Raw genomic sequence first — 24,292 nt, forward strand, 5'->3', positions numbered from 1 at the left:
CCAGAATAGCAAGTATCTGTTTCTCTTTTCTTCTATCCACTGTGCCAAAGGAAGTCTTTATAACAGGCTCGTGGTTTTCCTGTTTGCTATTATAGTGGACCTTGTCATATTTGCGGTACATCATATGTGAATTTGCCGAATTACAGGTTGTTTTTTTGTCATACCCAATTCCAACGAAATTGGTACGTCATTATGGAAAAAAAAAACACAATACAGTGAATACTCTGTTCTCAAACGTCCCCGTTCTCGAACAAATCGGTTTTCAAAAGAAAATTTGTCATTTTTTTTGCTCCTGTTTTTGAACGAAAATCCGGTACTCGAACGCCCTGCGGAAAACCCCACAAATAACATAACATGTGTGCCCGGACCAGCTGACCCAATCAAGATGCGCTTTGTTATTCTGTATATTGCAGCCTCTTCCTGTCCTGTTCGAGTAGTGAGTCCTATTGAGGACTATTAACCCCCAATCATGGCTCCAAAAAAGGCAAGTGGAAGTAGTAAGGCTGCTGGTGCTGAAAAAAGGAAAGTTGTGAGTAAAACCGTCGACTTTAAGAAAGAATTGAAAGCCAAATAGCATCGAGTCGAGCTTACCACCGAAGAACTCCTACAGGAGGAGCAGTAGAAGACGTTGGAAGAGGAGATGTCGTCTAATGAGGCTGGAGGCAAAAAGGCTGTCCCAAGTGCTGATATCAAAGTTAACTGTACCAAATTGAACTAAATCCATAATTTCGTAGAACTTCATCACCCCAATAAAGCCAAATGTAACAGAGGACTGCAAAATTTTAATGAGCCACTTCCGAAAACTGCTTAAAAGACGGCCAAACAGGTGACACGAGATTATTTCTTTGTGAAAAGGGGGCGAGTCACCTCCACCGAAGAGATTTTATGCAGTAGTTGATAGTTTTGCATTGCTTTTTTTTTTGTGAACTTTAATAATGCTCTGTCCCATTAGCATTTCTGCATTTTTGTTTTGTTTCAAAGATTTCGTTAACTCGAGTTGCGAGTTAATGTTTTGTGTGTTACTTTTTATAGAAATAAAAAAGCCCCCCCCCTCATTATTGCTTGTTTAAAGTTATTCTGCACTTATGTTAATTTTTTTTTTTTTTTTACAAGGTTACAGATACGGCAATGCACTACCAGCTTAGCTTAGGCTTCTACTAAAGCAAGCATTTTAAGCAGAAAATAAATATCCATAATATAATTCTTGAAATATTTTATTATATAAAGTTTTTAAACTATATATGTATTTCTACTATGCAGTTTATATCGGGAAAAGCTAAAATAAATGCTTTAAAAAGTCAAATTTTTTAGGCTTGAAACGCATTATTTCTTTTTCCATTAATTCTAATGGGAAATAACAATTCGGTTTTCGAACAAATTACTTCTCAAACCACCTTCTGGAACAGATTGTGGTCAAGAACCGAGGTTGTACTGTGCAATGATTTCCCAATCATCTTCAAATTATACTTAATTGAATACACTACAAAGATGATATTTAATGTTCAAACTGATAAACTTTGTTTTGACCAAATAATCAACTTTGAATTTTATGGTTGCAATGCATTCCAAAATAGCTGGGACAGGTGACCAAAATGTTTCAGAAAGTTGAGGAATGCTCATCAAATCTTCCTTTTTGGAACATCCCAGAAGGAAACAGGCTAATTGGAAAAGGTTGCATGCCACAATTGGCTCGAAAAGGTGCTTCCCTGAATTGCATTCACAAGCAAAGATGATCTCAGATTCAACTCTTTCTGAACAAGTGTGTGAGAAAATGGTCAAATAGTTCAAGGACAATGTTCCTCAAAGTACAATTGCAAGGAATTTAGGGATTTCATTATCTATGGTCCATAATATAACCAAAAGGTTCAGAAAATCAGGAGAAATCTCTGTATGTAAGCAGCAAGGATGAAAACCGACAATGAACACCTGTGAACTTTGACCCTAAGGTGGCACTCCATCAAAATCAACATAATGTGTTTAAAGGATATCACACAATGGGCTCAGGAACACTTCAGAAACCCGAAGTCAGGAAATACAGTTTGGCACTAAATTCGTAAGTGCAACTTAAAACTGTACTATGTAAACCAAAACCCATTTAGCAGCAACATCCAGAAACGGCACCAGCTTCTCTGGGGCCGAATCCATCTAAGATGGACTGATGCAAAGTATTAAAGTATTCTGTGGTCCAACTGGTCCACATTTTAAATTGTTTTTCGAAATTGTGGATGTCGTGTGCGCCAGGGAAAAGAGGAAAATAACTATCCGGACAAGTACGGATGCAAAGTTCAAAAGCCAGCAAAAACAAAAAAAAAAACATTCTGGACGCGTTGCAGAAACGTGGCTTCATAGTAAAAGAGTGCAGAAACTACCTGCATCCAGAAATGTCTCCCATTGAAAAAGTGTGGCATATTTTAAAGCATATGACAACGGAGACCCCCGACTGTTGAACAGCTGAAGCTGTAGATCATGCAAGAATGGGAAGTAATTCCACCTTCAAAGCTCAATTAGTGTCCTCAGTTCCCAAATGTTGTTAAAACAAAACAGTGACGTGATATTGTAAACATGACCTTGTCTGTGGTTTTTGGGAATGTGTTGCAGCCATAAAATTCTAAGTTAGTGAGTTGATCAATTTATCAGCTTCAACATTAAATGTCTTCTCTTTGCAGTGTTTTCAATTAAATATTGGTTGAAGATGATTTGCAAGTCATTGTATTCTGTTTGTATTTGTTTAACACATGATTATATAATTTAATATATTTTATACTTCCAAATATAATTTAATCCCAATTTCATTGTAATTGCGTTTATACATCTATCCTGTTATTCACAGAAACACTCACCGACTGTTTGATTTGTGATAGGATGAGTGAGTCGGCAGGAGAGGACAATGAGCACCGCGGTGCCCACGTCGATCGCTTTGCCAAACTAGGATTGAACATGACATCAAATCCAGACAAATCCGGACCAAGACTTTAGTGCTAAATCACTCAACCATTCTATGACCACCACCCAGATCATGTCACCCCGTAGATCCAATTTTTTTGAGTCAGTAATCATCTTGATTCTCTTCCTCATCATAACTGTTGACATGCGGCCTACATACAGGTACTGTACATTGTGGATGTGCGGATTTAACTGTCAAATGCTTGCAGTACTATCTGTTTAAAGGTAAAGCAATGTTTGAAGGTGTTAAGCATTTGTTCAATGCTCTTAAAGATAAACAACTTTATTTTTGGTTTAAACTATTCACATATGCAAATTCTAATCACTTTTAGGGGCTCATCAGTTTTTTTCAGTCTTTGTCTTGATCACTCCTGAATAGTGAATAGCCCACGAAACTGCGAGCATGCTCATGATGCTGTCAGTGGTAATGGGCAAGAACCAGGTGGGTAATAGAATCAACATGATCACATAAGTAGTAAACAGAAACAACAACTAGATTTGGGTCTCACACAAGTGTAGAAACATACTCAAGTGTCTTTTTACTGATACAAATTAGCATTTAAAAAAAGTATTTTATTTATGTTTGGTGTTGATGTTTTCCATTGAATCATTTATGTGTCTTCATTGTTTTGATTTTGATAACACTTTGGTGAAAAGCAGTTGTTAGCATGTTCCTGTGAGTCAAACAACATGAATTCAAAACCCGGATACCAGACTCCAAGCACATGTTGCTCATAGAAAAGAAAACTGCTCATCATGACTACGTTTCTATCCCTGATTGTGTACTCAGTATATCACCTTGATATAGAAACCATGAACTAATTTAAACCTGGGGAAACACATTTCTGCATTATTACTGTCTGAACTGAATTGCATTTTGATTATAGGCCTGTAGAGTCAAAGCTCTATTTTAATTAGTTACCTTTTTTCCTGTGATAATTGTCATCTCAGATGACTACATAAAAAATAGTTTTGCTCTTCCCAAACTGTCATTATAACTTTTAGAAGTTTGTTATCAAATACAGTTTCTGCTAGTGTACATATGCGTCACGGTACAAGAGAGCGATCACTCTGTCTCCGTTGTTGAAGACTGCAAACAATTCGCAGTATGAGATTGTGTGTGGGAGCACTAGAGAAGACAGATGCTCAGAAACGCACATGCAGGCTGATCCACTTAGTTCTACCGAGGAGAACAAGCCTCCTCAACCAAACATGACCCCGAGGCTCCAAACAGGTAGGTATAGGAAATGGGAGAAAAAAAAATGAAAAAAATAAGGAGAAGTGATCAGATAGAAATGGATGAAGGATTAGATACAATAGGATTGCTATGGTTTCTGAAATTGTGATGAAAAAAAACATGACTAAAAGGAAGTCATGTAGGATGTCTACCTAACAATCTACTCTATCTGTCAAATGTTAAAATTTGACACACATAAGGCAGTATGATTTGCATACAGTTTGCCTTTTTTCCCTGACTTAATGTGATTTTTCACCCAAACTTTGTCAACGTCATCCAGCTTTCCCAACTTTATTAAAATTTAACTTAAAACCAAACGAGGAAAAAGAAAAGACATGACTGAAATAATTCTGGGACTGAATCTGGAGGACTTTAAATTCTATTCAACCGCCTGGTTCCCAAATGATATCAGCAACCGGCCCAACATGGACGGCCCAACATGGAGGTTGTGGAACTTTCTAAACATTTGTTCCCATGTGGAACCACCAGTGGCGAGCCAGACGAATAGTGGGGTAGTCAGAAGGGGAAGGGGGGTGGGTCTAAGATCATGAACCCTTTTCCTCAAGGACAACTGACTCATGCATTGGATATATTTTGTATATATACTATACAGGTACACATGAAACTTTCTTGTATACTGTATATTATTACTAGGTTACATATGCAAGCATATATGGCTTCATGATTTTAGAGCATAAAATCCAACAAACCCATGTTTGGCATTGTTATTAAATGAACCATGTAGTGTTTCCCTTTATTTATCATTTGTGCTTGAAGGAAAGCTCAGCCCTCCCCCAAAGAGCAGATGAGCTCTTTTTGATTCATTTGATTACACACCATACACCTGCAGTATCAAACCAAAATGTAAGAAAACAAAATGAGCAGCACCTGGGCTTGTTTTAGTGGATTAGTGGCCCGTACATGAGACTAGACAAGCATTGTGTTCATTTTTTTTTATTAAATACAGATGTCTTTTCTTGCATCCAACTGCATCTATCGAAAGAATCAACAGCCTATTTCACAATGACTTTCCAGTAAATTGACATGAAAGGAGTAGTATAAGACCTGGGATTTATTCATGCATGTGGTGCATGCATCTACTGTAGATATCACAGGTAGGTTTGATGAAAAGAGTACAAAGCATATTATCTTGGGAATTTATTGTGTTATATTATCTTTCTGTAAATGTAGATGAGCACTGTTTTTCAAATATTTATTTAAAGGTTTGTACTGGAGCATCAAGGCTGTTCATTAGACTGTAGGGGCATTTTGCATTATGTGTTGGCAAAGAGCAATCACTAGTGGATTTTTGCAAGATGAAACTATGCCTTTGATTATTTACAAAAAAAATAATTATCTTTATTTTGTATTAACTTTGATTTAATCTTAAACTGGTAATGTCCATAATTAGTTTGAAGCAGGCACATGTTGACTCTTTTTGAAAAAAATATTTGCTATTTGCCAAACTCCACATTGCACACTCAGAGGACGTAAAAATTGTAGGCTACGACAGGTCGGTAAATGGTATCGGGTACCGTAGTACTGGAGCATTTTTACTAGCCCAAGTATGATTACAGATGTATGGGATCAGCACAGTTACACTGATGCATCCTATAAATAGTCTATCACTGTGTGCTTGAAAAATATTCTTGCAGTAAGAAATGGAAAGAAAATGTGATGTGATTGATATTTCTGTTGTGAGAGGCCCCTTAGCTCAGTGGTGAGAGCACTGGTTTGGTAAACCAGGGGTTGTGGGTTCGTATCCCACTGGGGCCTCCACTCCCTGAGAAGGGTTGCGTCAGGAAGGGCATCCGGCGTAAAAATTGTGCCAAACATATATGTGCGTTCATCTGAGATGACACGCTGTGGCGACCCCGAAAGGGACAAGCCGAAAGTAACCTACACCTCCATTTATATTTCTGTTGTATTATTACATAATATATAATGTAATATTAACATAACCTCCCGTCTACTGAAACTACTCATTGAACTATGTATGTCTGTCACTTGAGGACAAACACAATGCCATAATGATGCGATTCTATTAACATGCAATCTTTTTCTAGACACCGGGTGATTCTTAAGGTGACGTGTCACACCAGATGCAGTTGCTTTAGAAAGGTGACAGTTTCTGTCAGTTTCAGTTTCCGAAACCTGACCATGAAACTCAGGATGCCCTAAAATGTACATTTCATGCCCAGGAAAAAAATAATGACATATTCTTTGACATTTTGAGGTAGCAGATCTGTGATAAAATTGAAGAGTATCTCCTGCATGTAAGGGTGCCATGATGATTACCTAGCCACAAATATTCAACAAGGGATTTCAGTATGAGCAAGTGAATAATATAACCTTAATTACAAGGATGCCTCTGAAGAGTAATATTGTCCAACTGCACTTGTATCTCCCTTTCCTGTTAGGGTTCTCTTGAGTCTCTACAATTACTGTGTCTTTGAAATACTGTGCATTACAGTGAATGATAGATGACCTTCATTTCAAGGAAGTAGTGATTATTGAGTGTATTGCCCACTCAGGGTGCTTAACAACAGTCCCAGAGTGATCGGAATTGAAGAGTTTTTTTTTTTTTTTTTGTGTGTCTTGTCAAAGAAAACAGCACAAGCTTCTACTTAAGTGACATTAAAGCATTAGTGCAAAATTATCTTTGGTATGTTCATGCCAGGTATCCAGAAAGTTCGACATATTGTCATATTTGTATTTTGCATGTTACAACCTCCAAAACTCATAATCATCATTACAATTGAACAAAATAACATTTTTGAATATGCTATAGAGTGGACATTATAATGAATGAGCAGTTCTGTAATATTATATACTGATATAGCTGATAAAATATAATTAGAATTAGAAGTTACTCACTAAGGTTCTGTGGGTGCTACTCCTTTAAGCATGTTACACCAAAAAATATTTCCTCCCAGTCCTTGGGGAGGTTTTCTGGGTACAGCCGCTTCCTCACATAGTCCAAAAACCTCCTTGTCGGATCAGTCACTGTTTTGTATAAACGCCTTTGACAAGGCCAAGTCACTAATATTGAACCTTTGGCGGTAGTATCGCAAATGGAGAGGACCTAAAACGAAACACCTGTGCAAAACGAAATGCCAACACGAAGTACCTTGGTGGATAAACCATACAAAGTATGGGTCTTCATGGTAAAATGGTACTCCTAGAAAATTTAAACTGACTTGAACAAAAGTGTATAAATTCAATTTGAAATGTAAAAAGAAACAAAGTGTATAGAAACAAACCCAAGTGAAAAAAGAGCCAAAACAAATTGTCAAGTTCAACTTTTCTTCAATACAAAGCAACATCACTGCTCAAAATAAAATCAAAAATATATCTTGCTCATAAATAAACTCTTTGCTCTGAAGAATTAAATCCAATTTGAGGGGAGGAGGGTTGGGCACAACTTGGACTGCCCACAAGTCAGTCGCAGGGTACATTGAATAGAAAAACAACCATTCAGACTCACATCCACAACAGCATTTTGATTGTCAGATAAGCGAGCAGCCATGCATCCATCCATCCATTTTCTGGGCCATTTATCCTCACAAGGGTCGCGGAAGTGCTGGAGCTAATCCCAGCTATCTTTGGGCAGGAAGGAGGTGGGGTACAACCTGAACTGGTTTCCCAGCCAATCGCAGGGCACATGCTTCTGTAAAATAAAAGAAACCCAGAGTACCCAGAGAAACGCGAGAAGAAAATGCCAACTCCTCACAGAAATGTCAGAGATGCAAACCCAGAACTATTAAGTATGAGGCAGAAGCGCGGTGCCGCCCAAACAGAAAAAAATCAGCAAAGGTAATAGTCTTGTCCTGGGTTTTAAGTTCACTTTTGTGTCTGCTATCGTTGGAGTAAAGGTTGAGTGATCCCAGCGTTCATCTCCAGGCGAACCTGACTCAGAATGCATGTAAAGCTAATAAATTCATGGTATCATTGGGAAGATTGACGCCGTTTGAAGCAAACAAATGTGCAACAGCCTTTGGGTGCATATGAGCTTGCTTGTGATCCTTGCTGCGTTACATTCCACCTACGCACACAGTGACCGCAGTCAAAGGATTGTGAATAAAGGAGGATGCGATAGAAAAAACATCAACTTAAGAAGAGGCTACAGACACCTCTGAAGCATAAAGAAGCTAAATCCCACACCACTAATTTTTCATGTGGGTGGACTCGTCATGCTTCTCTTAAGTCTGCTATTAAATGATAGATAGTAGAGGATTCATTTACTGTGCAGGCATTATTAAGAGGCATCATTTTTATGTGAGTATAGGTTGCATCATTTTATTCTCTGCCCACCTTCTCTTCCTTCCTAGAATTACACGCACGCACGCAGATCTTCGCTGCCCCGCAATAAAACAACATAGCCCCAGTGAGCATTGATCCTGCTGTCGCGGCTAGCTATAATGTATCGCAGCATAAGTGATGTTAAAAGAGCAACAGGTCCCAAGGGAGTTTCTCAGACAACAGTCTCTCTCTCTCTCTCCTCTCTCTCTCTCTCCTCTCTCTCTCTCTCTCTCTCTCTCTCTCTCCTCTCTCTCTCTCTCTCTCTCTCCTCTCTCTCTCTCTCTCCTCTCTCTCTCTCTCTCTCTCTCTCTCTCTCTCTCCTCTCTCTCTCTCTCTCTCTCTCTCTCTCTCTCTCTCGTTCTGTTTAACCCACTTTCTCCCAGCGCCAAACCTACTTTCAAGCACAGTCACTGCAGGGAAATATTTCAAAATGAAGCAAGAAAAAACAAAACAGGTAAATGCACCCAATAAAAAGCAAACAAACAGTTCTTGGCTATCCATCCATCCATCCATCCATTTTCTTTGCCGCTTATTCTCACCAAGGAGTGCTGGAGCCTATCCCAGCTGTCAATGGGTAGGAGGTGGGATACACCCTGAACTGGTTGCCAGTCAATCGCAGGGCACATAGAGACAAACAGCCACACTCACAATCACATGAAAAAACAGTTTTTTTGCAACACAGGTGTAATCCAACACACAACTCCCCAACTTTGAAAAGTTGCATTGTTTTAGAACTGACAACTGTTTCGATATAACAAAAAAAATGCAAAAAAAATGATACTGCTCTTCAAATGGACTTTCATATGTGAGCTTTGAAGTCATTTCCGCTCATGTCAAATGGCCTTTTTATCACTTTTACCTTCAAATGATAGATCAAACGATGAGCCTCACAGGTTTTAATATTGGCAAGACTTCAAGTCCCTCTCCCACACAAACTCCAAACGGCAGAAAACTCAATCTCTGCTCTTCAAACAGGTCATATAGTTGAGAGGCAATAAAATGACCATCTCATCTTGCCCTTTGAATCCACAGGTGAGGGTAAATGGAAAGTAAAAAGGGAATATAAAATGGGCATGTCTCTATAATGCGAAGAGTTGCCGGAAATAATTGTTCCATTCAATTTATATACTTATAACAATAAGTAACTTTGCACTTTTGTGTGTACACAAGGGAACACTAGAGCTCTGCCATTGCATTATTGTTTCCCTTTCTGACCACAATGAGCTTTATTGCCCAAGTATGTAAAAAACACACAGGGAATTTGTCTCTTGTAGTTGGAGGTGACCTAGTATGACATACAGAGAAGAAATTAAGTATTTGAACACCCTGCTATATTGCAAGTTCTCCCACGTAGAAATCATGGAGGGGGCTGAAATTTTCATCGTAGGCGCATGCCCACTGTGAGAGAGTTAATCTAAAAAGAAAAATCCAGTAATTACAATGGATGATTTTTTAAAGATTTGTGATAAAGCTGTAAATAAGTATTTGAACACCTGTCTATCAGCTAGAATTCTGATCCTCAAAGACCTGTTAGTCTGCTTTTAAAAGTCCACCTCCACTCCACGTATTATCCTGAATCAGATGCGCCTGTGTGACATTGTTAGCTGTATAGAAACATCTGTCCACCCCATACAATCAATAAGACTCTAACTTGTAACATGGCCAAGACCAAAGAGCTATCCAAAGACACCAGAGACAGAATTGTACAATTCCTCATGGCTGGAAAGGGCTCTGGAGAAATTGCCAAGCAGCTTGGTGAAAAAAGGTTCACTGTTGAAGCAATTACAAAATGGAAGAAGCTAAACATGACTGTCAATCTCAATCCGAGTGGAGCCTCATGCAAGATATCACCTCGTGGGGTCTCAATGGTCCTTAGAAAGGTGAGGAATCAGCCCAGGATGACACAACAGGACTTGGTCAATGACTTGAAAAGAGCTGGGACCACGGTTTCCAAGGTGACTGTTGGTAATACACTAAGATGTCATGGTTTGAAATTATGCATAGGATGGAAGGTTCCTCTGCTTAAACCAGCACTTATCAATGACCATTAGGATGATACAGAGGAGTTATGGGAGAAAGTTTTGTGGTCAGATGAGCCCCAAATGGAACTTTTTGGTCATAATTCCACTAACCATGTTTGGAGGAAGACGAATGATGAGTTTCATCCCAAGAACACCATCCCTACTGTGAAGCATGGGGGTGGTAGCATTCTGCATATGGGACAGTACGAATGCACTGTATTAAGGAGAGGATGACTGCGGCCATGTATTGTGAGATTTTGTGGAACAACCTCATTCCCTCAGTTAGAGCATTGAAGATGGGTTGTGGCTGGGTCTTTAAACATGGCAATGACCTGAAGCACACAGCCAGGAAAACCAAGGAGTGGTTCCGTAAGAAGTATATCAAGGTTCTGGCGGGGCCTAGCCAGTCTCCAGATCTAAACCCAATAGAAAATCTTTGAAGGGAGCTGAAACTCTGTGTTTCACAGCGACAACACAGAAACCTGTCTAATCAAGAGAAGATCTGTGTGGAGGAGTGGGCCAAAATCTCTCCTGCAGTGTGCGCAAACCTGGTGAACAACTACAGGAAACGTTTGACTTCTGTAATTGCAAACAAAGGCTACTGTGCCAAATATTAACATTGGTTTTCTCAGGTGTTCAAATACTTATTGCAGCTGTATCACATGAATAAATCGTTAAAAAAAAAAATCATACATTGTGATTTCTGGATTTTTCTTTTTCGATTATCTCTCTCACAGTGGACATGCACCTATGATGAAAATTTCAGGCCCCGGCATGATTTCTATGCGGGAGAACTTGCAATATAGCAGGGTGTTCAAATACTTATTTTCTTCACTGTACATGTTGAGTATGAATAACAACAGACAGACCAACAGTCAATTAACAGGGAACATTTGTTTTTTTGACTCAGTTCTGTAAAATTGTGCAAAAGGTGCAGAGTCTTTTAGCATTTAGAGCAATTGGAATGCCCATTAGCGTGATAGTCCAGTGCAATGACCATTGTGAAAAGGGTGTCAAGACTTCAAGGACTATATGGTATTACATTATTATCATAATCATTCATTATTATTATTACTGAATTGTTCCTTCACTGTTGCAGCTCCCTTGACAAAGAAAATTTTTTATTTGTGTAAACTCACCTGCGGCACAGTGTTCTTCATCTGCCCCATTTTCACAGTCTCTTTCCCCATCACATCTCCATGACAACGAGACGCATTTGGCAGCAGTCCCACCACAGTCAAATTTCTCCGGTGGACAGGTCTGCCGGCCTGTTGTGAGAGACGAAGGTGAGAAGGGAGATGAAGGGAGGGAGAGAGCCAGTGTCAGTCATACAGTTGAGTAAATCAGTTAACGTGCAGCTGATATTCATCACTACTTAAATGTGTCTGCTGCATGTGCCACATACAAGGATCATCACACTGACAAGCGTAGTTCGCCGGCTCAGTGAAAAGTGCGAAAATATGTCTCTTTTAAAGAAAGTGAAAGAAATCCTGGCTCTTGAATTTGAACACTTCACTTCAATGTACTTCATTGGACGTAAGGTATGCTGTCCATTTTGGAGATAATTTAAGACTTAAGTGTATCTTATGGTTGCAAATACATGACAGAAATAATACATAGGTATATTAATACTGCATCCATTACTCACGGACTTTTGTTATTCGCAGGGGTAGAAAGGACGTAACCTCTGTGAATAAATTTACCATTTAAAAAAATATTGCCTTTAAATAGTGACTATGACTAATCCCAAATCCAAAACACCAGTGTATGTTCAGATTGTAACCATGATCTTAAAATAGAGAATGTATGCATCTTCACAGGAATAATTAGGTTTTGAGTGATGATTACAATTTGCAATCTGTGTGCAGTAGGGTGGGCAATTTAAACATATTTTGTTGGTTCATGAGGTCAAAACAGTAATTTAGCACTTAAAGGCCAATGCTTTGTGTTTTACTCCATCAAATTCAAAATGAAAAGTGGTAGGGATTTGTTTTTCCTCCTCACAAAATCCACCCAAGTGACGATAATGCGGAGGGTGTAGTGGTGGACTGAGCTCAGCGCTGTATGCTAATGTACTTTTGATTAACTACATTCTTAATTTCCCTTCACAAGGAAGGAGGGAATTGGCACATTTCAGCATGACACCGCAAGTGCACTTCTCTAGACTCACTTGCATCTCACCTCACCTCAAGGCTGATTGATTTAGACAGTTCATAGCCTCACAGGCTAATGCAGAGATAATTTATCCAACATGAATCATGTGTTTGAGGCTGGCAGGTGATATACGTTGCCCTTGACTCACTGTCTGTCACAGAAAGACAAATTGTGAAAACAAAGGCACATGGGAGGAATATGTTGTGATAATTGAAAACGATAAATGGGCAATGCAGGAATGCATATACATTTAACCACTTTGAACAGACTCTACTGTCATTAACCACACTGATTTTATAAAGTTTTAAACATAATATCACATTAGATTGTATTTTTGTAGGAGTTCACATTTTGGTTACCTTTACGTGACAGGAACAAACTATTTGCAACACTTATCTCCAAGCTGCAGAGTAACCAAGAAGAATAGCCTGATATAATTGTCGTGATACTATACTAATGAAAAGTTGTAATTCGATTCAGCTCTAATCTTCACTTCCATGTACAGGTGAGTATACTTGATGCAGTGTATGGTGATTGTTTATCCCTGGGTTAGGGTGTTATGGTCATCGTGTGCAAATTTAGCATTTAACTATGTATATTTTACCTTAGCTGGCATGGTGGGGCACCGAGAAAGCGTTGGCCTCACAGTTCTGAGGGCCCGGGTTCAATCCCAGCCCTCCCTGTGTCGAGTTTGCATATTCTCTCCGTCCCTGCGTGGGTGTTCTCTGCGCACTCTGGTTTCCTCCCACATCACAAAAATATGCAACATTAACTGGACACTCTAAATTGCCCCTAGGTGTGATTGTCAATGTGGCTGTTTGTTGCTATGTGCCCTGCAATTGGCTGGCAACCAGTTCAGGGTGTACCCCGCCTCCTGCCCGTTGACATCTGGGATAGGCTCCAGCACTCCCGCGACCCTTGTTAGGGTAAGCAGCTAAGAAAATTAATGGATGGATATTTTACCCCAACTCTGGCTCCACCTCTTACTTGTATCCAATGAGTGAGAATAATATGGAGGCCTACAGAATTATCTCACAGATATAAAATATGTCACATTTACCATATTTATATTCACATATTATATATTCATATACTTTGCGGCGATAAACGTATGTAAGTAGCGTTTGAAGTTGATGTTTTGTGTCAATTACTTCTTCGCTCATCGTTTTGCTTGTTTTGTTACTTGCTGGTTGTGCTGATCTGTTTGCTGTGGTGTAATAATTTAAAATTAATTTTGGTGTGACACCGTCGGTGAGGATGGCGTGTTGACTGGTGACTTGCCTGCACCGGTTGTAGAGGGAAAAAAAAGTATAAGCTTGTATTTCTTCTTCCAAGAATAAAGTTACCATTGTGCATCACTGTCTTGTGAGCGCTACCGTGCCTGCGCCTAATAATACAGTGTTCCTTATGTATGTGATAAATACAGGAATTGCACCCACAACTGAGACTGCGCCTTTTAACATAGTGCGCCTTATGGTCGCGAAAATTCGGTACATGGTGTAGTGTTCGTATTTACATATTTCAAAAGAATTAACTCATGTATTTTACTCCTCTATTAAAATAAATGGTTAAATAAGATATTATTATTCATGCTGTCAAATCAGGATTAACGCTGTAAATGAAAAATTATACCTGTGAATATTAATAGCAGTAGGATGCATGCTAATATATGCATTAAGCATTAAAGGATCTACTTCATGTGGCCACTTGAGTGGCATGGCTTGTGAATAAAATAGTGATCAAATTCTACTTTCACCCTAATTAAAATACAGCTTGAAGATATAATTACTAACAAGAGGCAGTTGTATATTAGTTTGGCATTGAGAAAGATTATTTTTGTTTTAAGATAAGCTTGTCTGATGGAAGTGGAATTGCAATGTTAAGGTGAAAAAAATAGCACCAGTTTTCAGTCTAATTTGTTCACCATATAAGAATATAGGATACACTACTCCTACTAAGTAAGTGAAACTAAAGTTGGAGTATTTCTTTGCCTAATAGAGTACAGATACCATTCTCCAGGAATTGCAGTGCATGGAGTTCGTATAAAGGCTTTTCTTTAGAGAGACATCATTAGGAATCAGAAGAAAAGACAGTGACCGTGGGAGCACAGGGCTTGCAAAGTCCCAGTGTGTGACCATTGGTGAGTCATACAAGTCTACAGCTGTATGGATCAGCCAATAATTCAACCGCTAAAGACTCAACAAATCCATTAATTGGATGTGTTGAAGAGGGTCCTATTGTCAGGTTGTTGTGTGTTATCCTCATTTTGAGTGTTCTTGCTTTTAAAGGCACATTAAGGTGATCTGAGGGTCATAAATATGTGTTTGTGTACAGTTCTTTGTTACATATGTTAGCTTTTTTGTCATTTTCTGTGTAAAGCACAAACTGGGTTGTGTCTTCTTATGTTATTCTATTTAAATTCATGGGTTAGTTAGAGCCTCTCCCAAAGGAATTTTGGGCAAGATGCAGAGAGCACCTTTTATTGGTCACCAGCAAATTTAAAGCCTGCAATTAACCTGCCATATTTTTGGACTGTGGAACGATGAAAGAGTACCCGTAGAACCCCACATTGAGCAACATAACCATAACATAACCCTAATAGATTATATTTTAAATTAAGGCTAGTGTTGATTATTGGCTTTGATTGGCACTCTTTTACAATTATTTCTGATCTGTTTTAAGGAGATCTAGAGCTTTTTTTTTTTTTAATCAAAACTAATGAAATGATGAGAAAGTCATCAAATAGTCGGCAATATATATTATATATAGTTATCCATTTTCTTAGCCGCTTATCCTAACAAGGGTCGCAGGAGTGCTGGAGCCTATCCCACCTGTCAACAGGCAGGAAGCAGGTTACACCCTGAACTGGTTGCCAGCCAATCTCTGGGCACATGGAGACAGACAACAGTCGCACTCAGATTCACACCTAGGGGCAATTTGGAGTGTCCAATTAATCCATCTATCCAGCCATCCATTTTCTTTGCCGCTTATCCTCACAAGGGTCGCGGGGACTGCTGGAGCCAATCAAAGCTGTCAACGGGCAGGAGGCAGGGTTCACCCTGAACTGGCTACATATACACAACATAGCAACAAACAGGCAAACTGACAATCACACCTAGGGGCAATTTAGAGTGTCCAATTAATGTTGCATGTTTTTGGAATGTGGGAGGAAACCGGTGTGCCTGGAGAAAACCCACGCAGGCACAGGGAGAACATGCAAACACCACACAGGGAGGATCGTGATTTGTATATGTGTGCTTGGCAATGATCTACAGGAACAGTATTTTTCTTTTGGCTTGTCCCTTTCGGGGTCGCCACAGCGTGTCATCTCAGATGAACGCCCAAATATGTTTGGCACAATTTTTACGCCGGAAGCCCTTCCTGACGCAAGTCCTCTCAGGAGTGGGGGCCCCAGTGGGATACGAACCCACAACCCTTGGCTTACCAAACCAGTGCTCTAACCCCTGAGCTACGGGGGCCTCTTCTACAGGTATACAGTATATTCACCAATAATCGACAGCTCAAGCAGAAAACAAGAGCATCGTTGAGACCAAGTGTAGTTTCTCCTTGTCGCTTGATGCTATTTCCAGCCAAAGAAAAATCTTCTCCTTCTGTCTGCTTCCCACGAGGACAGGCTGTCCTCATTCTAGGTCCACCCCAGCTGTGGGCTCTACCTTGTGTGAATTTGTAGCATTTTCAAATGCCTCTCCATGTGTGATTTACTCATTCTTCACTTTCCTGCCACATTGATAATCGAAAAAATGTGCAAAATCCTGCATGAACCTGGATACCCCCCCCCCCAAACACACACTTTTATTGGTTCTCCCTCAACACAATTTTTTATGAATTATGTTGACAAATCTCTATCTGTTCACTCATCTGATGCTGCATGTGGCAAAAGGATGTGATTTATTGACAAGGAGACATCCCGCTCTAGACATCGTAGGGGACTACTAAGTCAAGTAAGTAAGTAGTATTAAATCACCAGGTTCACTGGTCATGTCTATATTATATCCATATGTGAATAAAAGTGCTTGAAAGTCTCAGTTTGAGAGTGTTGGTACTCCAGAGTAACCAGCAGCTTCAAATATAAGCTCTGTTCATTAGTTGCATTTTAACTGCTGCTCGCTCTTAATTAAATGCATTCAACTAATAGGAACCTCTATCAGAACACGCTTCTTTGCTCTTTGGGTCAACCCCTCCTCCCCCAAACAGTAATGTGATCTCACTCAAGTTTTCTTAGAATTTCCAGTGTTTTTATTCACCAACCTTAAATGTTTATTCAAATTAAATCCTACGTGTGTAATAATTTAGAGCACAGTGTTACATTTTTCCAGGTCTCACTGCCATTTTGGGGGGAATGTAATGTATGATTGATGTAAATACAAATACCTCTGCAAATTGTTCTACTACCCTGACTCATTAGCAGTGTAGATTGTAATCATATGTGCTGCTATGGAAGCATATACATTTTTAAGCATGTAGGAACTACGTTGACATATGAAAGTGACAATGAACAAAACAACATGACAGGGGGTTGGAATCATAAACATTAGCAAGCATAACACAATTCAAAAGTCTAGTCACCTAACATCCAATCACATTTCAGGATTGTATGCATGACTTGGTGTTTTGAGTTCTAACCGTTCAGTAAAGACGATAAATCTGAATTGTAGACAGTAGATACTGAAATAATGCAAAATGAAATAGATACCGTATGTATGAAAACTGTATGAAAGAAGAAGAAGAAGAAGAAGAACAAGAAGTATGAAAACCATCTCACAAGCTACTCGGACAATAATAACGCCCATGACAAATATTACATATTTATGTAAAACAGTATGTTTATTTTAACTTTAATAAGAACTTGAGAAATAGAATATATTGATTCAGAAATTCATTCTGGTAATATTTAAAGAACGTCCTCAGTTAGAATTTTAATTCTACTTTTAGAATTTTAGTAAATTAGCACATTTTTGTATGCGACTCTGCTGAACTGTGCTGTATCTATATACCACTTGTTTTTTCCATATATATTATTGTGTTTTGTTTTTTAATGCTTTGTTTCACAAAATGAATAATAAAATAGATTTGTGAAGAAACAAACTGCAGATTATTTAAGTAATACCAACCGCTCCAATTTCCACAGTTAGTGCATACACACAATGCCTCTCTATTCTTTCCAATTTTTATCTGACTATAATTTTTAACAATTGCATTTACACACACTGGCGAACATATGCTGAAAAATACTTGTAAATGGCAGTGAAAATATACCATAAATATTTTACATGCGGCAATATTGCTGTGATTCAATGGCCTAAATGATGAATCTGAAAGAGTGCCAAATAGTGAAAATATTTTAGTTGACTGAAAACACTTTTTGCAGTATTACAACATAGGAAACATGACTAAATGCAAATGCTCATCGAGCAGATTTATTACGACATCACTGTTACCCAAGAGATGAATTCCATAGATGCAGAAAGGTGTACGTGAAATCCTAAAATGATCAGTTTGTGAGAGAGCGATTGTATATGTGTGTGTGTGTGCGTGTGTGTGTGTGTGTGTGTGTGTGCGTGTGTGTACGTGTGAGAGAGAGAGAGAGAGAGAGAGAGAGAGAGAGAGAGAGAGAGAGAGAGAGAGAGAGAGAGAGAGAAAGAGAGAGAGAGAGTGAAAGAGATACAGAGAGAGATAGAAGGAGAGAGAAAACAAGTGGGACACAGAGAGAAAGACCTTTATTGTCGGTCTTGATATTGACACAGAAATCATTACAAGATCATCCATAATTTATGAGTTAGATATCACATGCAGACACACATACAAATGGAAAACCTTTCAGGATTCAGTCGCTTTGCTGAGAAAGACCACCCACTGGCCAAAGGTCAAGCCAGGGAGTCATAAAAAATGTTTTTATATGTATTTATATATTTTAAGCTTTTAAGAATATATTACCTTTAAAAGGTTAAAGATATTAAAGATTAATACATATAAATATAATTTTATGTGTATTTAAGTTCAGAAATTTAAAACAAGGTTAAAAAGAGTTAGACAATCGTGGATACATTGTGTTTGATACCATCAATACAAAGCAGGTTTCCTTAATTGTGCTTTCTCACTGTTCTTGTAACTGTTTGCGACTTTGACAATGCTGTGAAAGAAAGAGCAAAAGGGGATAGAGAGACAGCGAGGGGGCGAGAGAGAGAGAGAGGCCACCTGGGAAATTATGCCTGCAACTGCCTCATGCATGAAATTGAAACCATCAGACAATGCAACTCACTCGTTCCTTCCCATTTATATTTAAAAGAAAATAATAATTAAGTAGCACAACCTTGTGCTTCCACACTTTAAATGCTGACCATTGTATTGTTTTTCCTCACACATACAGACTTGGATGGGAAAAAAAAAAAACTTTAACATGGAAGGGGACATAGACAGTCATGATCAATCAAATTGTATATTCTTTTTTAAATCTACTGTATGAACTGTTATGATTTCCAACAGGCAGGTTCTGAATTAATAAATACGGGCAGTACTGTATCGTGTTTTAGCTCATCAGCACACAGCAATCAAAAAAAAAAAAAGGCTGATGAGCATTCCTTCAAACACAATTACAGTGCATTTGTATCTTGTGGGTGGTGTACTTCATATTACCACCAGTTTATTTTCAATACAAATTGAAAGGGTGGTTCTGTTTTACATGTTTGAAAATAATAACTGAAAATTTCTTCAAAGTCCGAGAACTCTGTAATATTAATTGTGGCGCTAAAAGGTCAAAAGAGCTTTTCACCATTCTTTGATTCCAAATTTTTGGGTACAGGGTTTAACTGGCAACCAGACTTGGGCATCCGGCACAAGTAGCACCTTCCCCATAATAAAATAACTTCGGCTGCCTGTGTGGGTATTCATATTATGTCCCCACCAATTAGTGTAATATGTGTTCTCATATGTGTATAGTCCACAACAACTACTGATTTTAAGGGGAACCTCCTAACGTGATTTTAAGTTTTGTAATCTTACTGTTGCGGAGGTTCTCTAAAATATACCCACATTTGATCTGAATATGAATATTAGTAGAAGGTGGCTATATAAATGTACAACAGATAAATATATATATATATTTTTTAAACACTATAGATGTCTGTGTCTGAATTTGAATGTGTTTCACGAAATTAAAAGAGAAAACGTTGAATGTTCATCAGTTTCTTAAAGGGTTCTATACTCATGACCTTTGTTGCAGCCTGTTAGCTTGTCAATGGCATTTCCTCATTTCTCTCATCTCTTAATTTGGTCATTTGGTAGAATTAAGCTAACTAACTCTCCGAACGCAATCTCTACTTGTTTTACATACACAACTTTGTAATTTTTATTTTATGTTAGGTTTGACCATAAACTTCAACTGGGAGTTACAAGCTTTTTTAGGAAATATTTATCATTTGTTACAGTGGTGCTGGGCTATGGAGAAAATGCCGAGCAGCTTGATGAAAAAAGGTTCACTGTTGGAGCAATCATTAGAAAATGGAAGAAGCTAAACATGACGGTCAATCTCAATCGGAGCGGATCCCCATGCAACATAACACTTCGTGGGTCTTAATGATCCTAAGAGAGTGAGAAATCAGCCCAGGACTAGACGACACATCTTGTCAATGACCTGAAAACAGCTGGGACCACCGTTTCCAATGTGACTGTTGGTAATACACTAAGACGTCATGGTGGTCAGAAGAGATCAAAATGGAACTTTTTGTTCATAACTCCACAAACCGTGTTGGAGGAAGACGAATGTTGAGTTTCATTCCAAGAACATCATCCCTGCTGTGAAACGTGGGAGTGGTAGCATCATGCTTTGGGGGTGTTTTTCTGCACATGGGACAGGACGACTGCATTGTATTAAGGAGAGGATGACTGCGGCCATGTATTGTGAGATTTTGTGGAACAACCTCATTCCCTCAGTCAGAGCATTGAAGATTGGTCGTGGCTGGGTCTTTCAACATGACAATGACCCGAAGCACACAGCCAGGAAACCCAAGGAGTGGCTCCGTAAGAAGCACATCAAGGTTCTGGCGTGGCCTAGCCAGTCTACAGACCAAAACCCAATTGAAAATCTTTGGAGGGAGCTGAACCTCCGTGTTTCGCAGCGACAGCCCAGAAACCTGTCTGATCTAGAGAAGATCTATGTGGAAGAGTGGGCCAAAATCCCTCCAGCATTGTGTGCAAACCTGGTGAACAACTACAGCAAACGTTTGACTTCTGTAATTGCAAACAAAGGCTACTGTACAAAATATTAACATTGGTTTTCTCATGTGTTCAAATACTTATTTGCAGCTGTACCACACGAATAAATTGCTAAAAATAAATAAATAAAGCATACATTGTGATTTCTGGATTTTTCTTTTTAGAATATCTCTTTCACAGTGGACATGTAGCTACAATGAAAATTTAAGACCCTCCATGATTCCTAAGTGGGAGAACTTGCAATATGGCGGGGTGTTCAAATGCTTATTTGCTTCACTGTACCTAGAAAAAAAAACAGCCAAATGAAACCACATACATTAAAGAACTCATAAGTCTTGTGAGTCTTATCTCAAGGTACCACTCAATGCCATTTTCGTAAAATGTCCGTAACATTTCTGCAAGTCAATAGTTTTCAGTCCACAACAAAAGTGTAAAACAGTCATTGGGAAATCTCAAGGGTGTTCCTTACTAGTTTAATACAATGGTGAAGCTCGTCATTTGAGTGTATGTTGGTGCAATTCAATAAATTGAACCCATTTATTGAGACGCTTGGTGAGAAGGGCTCAGGTTAATCCCCTTGTAATGTTTGACAGAGCAAGATGAGTGTGTGTGTGTTTACGTTGTGTACATTGTCTACACACACACAGTTGCATGAGAAGCACTCCAATCAGCACTGATTGGCTTACTTTAGAAGCTGCCTAATTCCACTGCCAATGAACAGAATCTGACTTAAAGGGGAAATAACCCACCTTCTTTTTTCCCCCCACAAGAATACATTGCATGTGTCACCAGGAGTCTACATATTTTTTTTATTATTTTTTTTATGATGGAACAGTTTTGCTGTGCAGCAGAAGAATTTGAAATACTCCTTTTTCTGATTAATCTGATGTTTATTCAAAATGCAGCCAGACAGCATCTGCCTCAAAGTTCTGAGGACCGGGGTTCAAATCCCACCCCCATCTGTGTTGAGTTTGGATGTTTTCCCTGTGCCTGTGTGGGTTTTCTCCAGGCACTTCAATTTCCTCCCACATCACAAAAACATGTATTACTTGAAGACTGTAAATTGGCCACAGGTGTGAATTTGAGTGTGAATGGTTGTTTGTTCACATTGGAAGAAGCAGCAAGCCAATCTCATGAGGATGGATGCCATGCCATTAACTTCCCAGGAACCAGGGCAGTCTTTAGCCTCCCCTGAAGCCTGCCAACCAGTCAAAAAAGGGATGGCCATGGGTAATGGACAACCAACCATTATGGCCAATCCCTCATGCCTATTGGGCTCCACTGCCGCCACCGCCCTCATCACCCCTAGTGAGCATGGGGTATTTCCGCTAGCAACAGGGCCCAACACAGGAGCTATCTGGCACCTGAAAAAGGTCATAGCCCACCAATGGTAAGCCATGTTAAGTGGCAGTGGGAACCATTGATGGGTGAAAATCCCAGGAGAGGGGATAGGAAGGCGGGGACCCAAGAGAGGCGAGGGGTTCTGCAATCTAGCCGCAATCTGACCAATGAAGAAAAATATGAATATCCACTACCCAACCTATTATTATGGTGACTATGTCCTCAACTGGTAACCATTATCACCTGTCACGTCCCATTGGAACGAGAGTAGGACCCAAATGCAGGACTCGGAAGATGCAAGGTAGTTCAAGGAGAAACGTTTATTATATGCAGAGGTAGGGGATCGAGCAGGCAGTCCGGTGCAGCAGCGGTAGTTGGGACGTCGGGCGAAGAGAGCAGGTGAGCGGGCAGGCAGGAGTTGGTACACAGGAGAACAATCAAAGCAGGCAAAAGTAACGAAGGAGTCAGGCTTACAAGGTTGGTCGGAGAACTGGCGAAGGTCGGTACACACAGGTTATCGATCAGGTATACGAGTGTGCTGGAACGGGACATGAAGCTCAACGAACTGGCGGGGACCACTCCTCATCAGGGTGATATAAATACACAGACTAATCAGCCCGCATGAGACGCAGGTGTGCGCCCCAATCAGCGCACCCGCGCAGGCACCCGAACAGCTCGTGCTGGAGCGGCAGGATCATGACATCACCGTGATTGTATATGCCGGCATATTGTGAATTAAAATTGGGGAGAATGGCGGGAGTGAGGGGAAAGGATCACAAGACAATGATGACCTGCAGGGTTACTCCCTCCCAGGACAACCAGCTCCCGAAAGGATCCGCAAATGTATGTGGTGCATTAAAAATGCCATGTAGCACCATGCTTCCCTTCACAGGTACTTGGTACTATGCCAGAGCTAGTTTACAAGTAATCTCTTAAAGTGTTGGTGTTCTTTATTTGATGTTTGGTGTACACCACACACCATGAGAGCGATAAGAACACGTGGCAATTTTTTCCCATTCAGGTGTGGGGTCTATTGTATTTCAGATATCCGTTAAGATGTTAAAAATCAGTATGCGTTTATGTACCAAGGTTATTGTGTAACATTCTAAAATTCATAGAGAAAGTAGCTCCACTTCTGGTTATAAGGCTATTATTAGACTCTTCACCTTTACCATTAATGGATGCCAGCTCTAGTTATTATTTATTTATTTTAATTTAACTGTGTGTTTTACCTGGGAATTTTGGCTGAATTTCAAATTATACCACTGTTGGGACATTCGACTTTGGGGGTTTGACTAATGCATCACTCGAGACAAAGGGATGATTAAAAACAACCGTCGTCTAACCACCGATCTTTTTTTCAGAAGCGTAATTACAGTGTTTATGTGTGTGTGTAGGTGAACCTGTATTTGTGTCTATGTTGTTTTCAGAAGCATCAGTAGAGGTCCGTGGTTAATCAGTAGTCACCAGAGGTTCCAGGGATCAGCGTATCGACCCCTTGCCTGGCAAATCAATTAAATAAAAGGCTTAACTTAAGCTGAACTCAGATCACAAAGTGTTGATCCTATAGTGATACAAGCGAGGACTAAGAGGACAGGGGCTTAAATATTACATGGTGAGGTGAAGGACCCTTACGTTTTTTGAAACACTTTAAAATAACTGTTATAGACACACAGTACAATTACAGTATACCTCTGCACTATTAGTACATTAAAACCCTTTAAACAAATTCACTTAAAAGAAAAAATACTAATGACAAAATCATAATGGTGAAAACAGTTCAACTTCTAAGTTTTTGTCAACTTATAGCGCATATTTAAAATGCATGCCTCACACTTTAAATATGGCATTTTAATTTGGAGTTTCCGCTGCATATTAATCCAGTCGATATATTTAAGAACGTATACACAGAATATAAGAAGACCCATTATCACACTCTGATGGGATATTATGGGACTCAAGTCAACCAATCTAAAGAAATGACAAACCACCTTGGGATGAATATTAAATACAAGTTATGACTATAGCTGTCAAACATATACGCACATGCTGATCCCCTTTT

The 24,292-nt window shown here is 39.3% G+C and overlaps 1 protein-coding gene across 8 annotated transcripts in view; it reads right to left on the reverse strand.

Moving 5' to 3' along the window:
• lrp8 (low density lipoprotein receptor-related protein 8, apolipoprotein e receptor) overlaps positions 1-24,292 on the reverse strand; it is a 187,969-nt gene that overhangs the window by 59,042 nt on the left and 104,635 nt on the right. For all 8 annotated transcript variants that reach the window (XM_061824591.1, XM_061824589.1, XM_061824592.1 and 5 more), the window contains exon 5: positions 11,643-11,771. In XM_061824591.1, coding sequence (XP_061680575.1) covers positions 11,643-11,771 — 129 coding nt within the window. The remainder of the gene's footprint in view (positions 1-11,642; positions 11,772-24,292) is intronic.

This window comes from Syngnathoides biaculeatus, chromosome 7 (genome assembly GCF_019802595.1).
Source record: "Syngnathoides biaculeatus isolate LvHL_M chromosome 7, ASM1980259v1, whole genome shotgun sequence".
NCBI classification, from domain to species: Eukaryota; Metazoa; Chordata; class Actinopteri; order Syngnathiformes; family Syngnathidae; genus Syngnathoides; species Syngnathoides biaculeatus.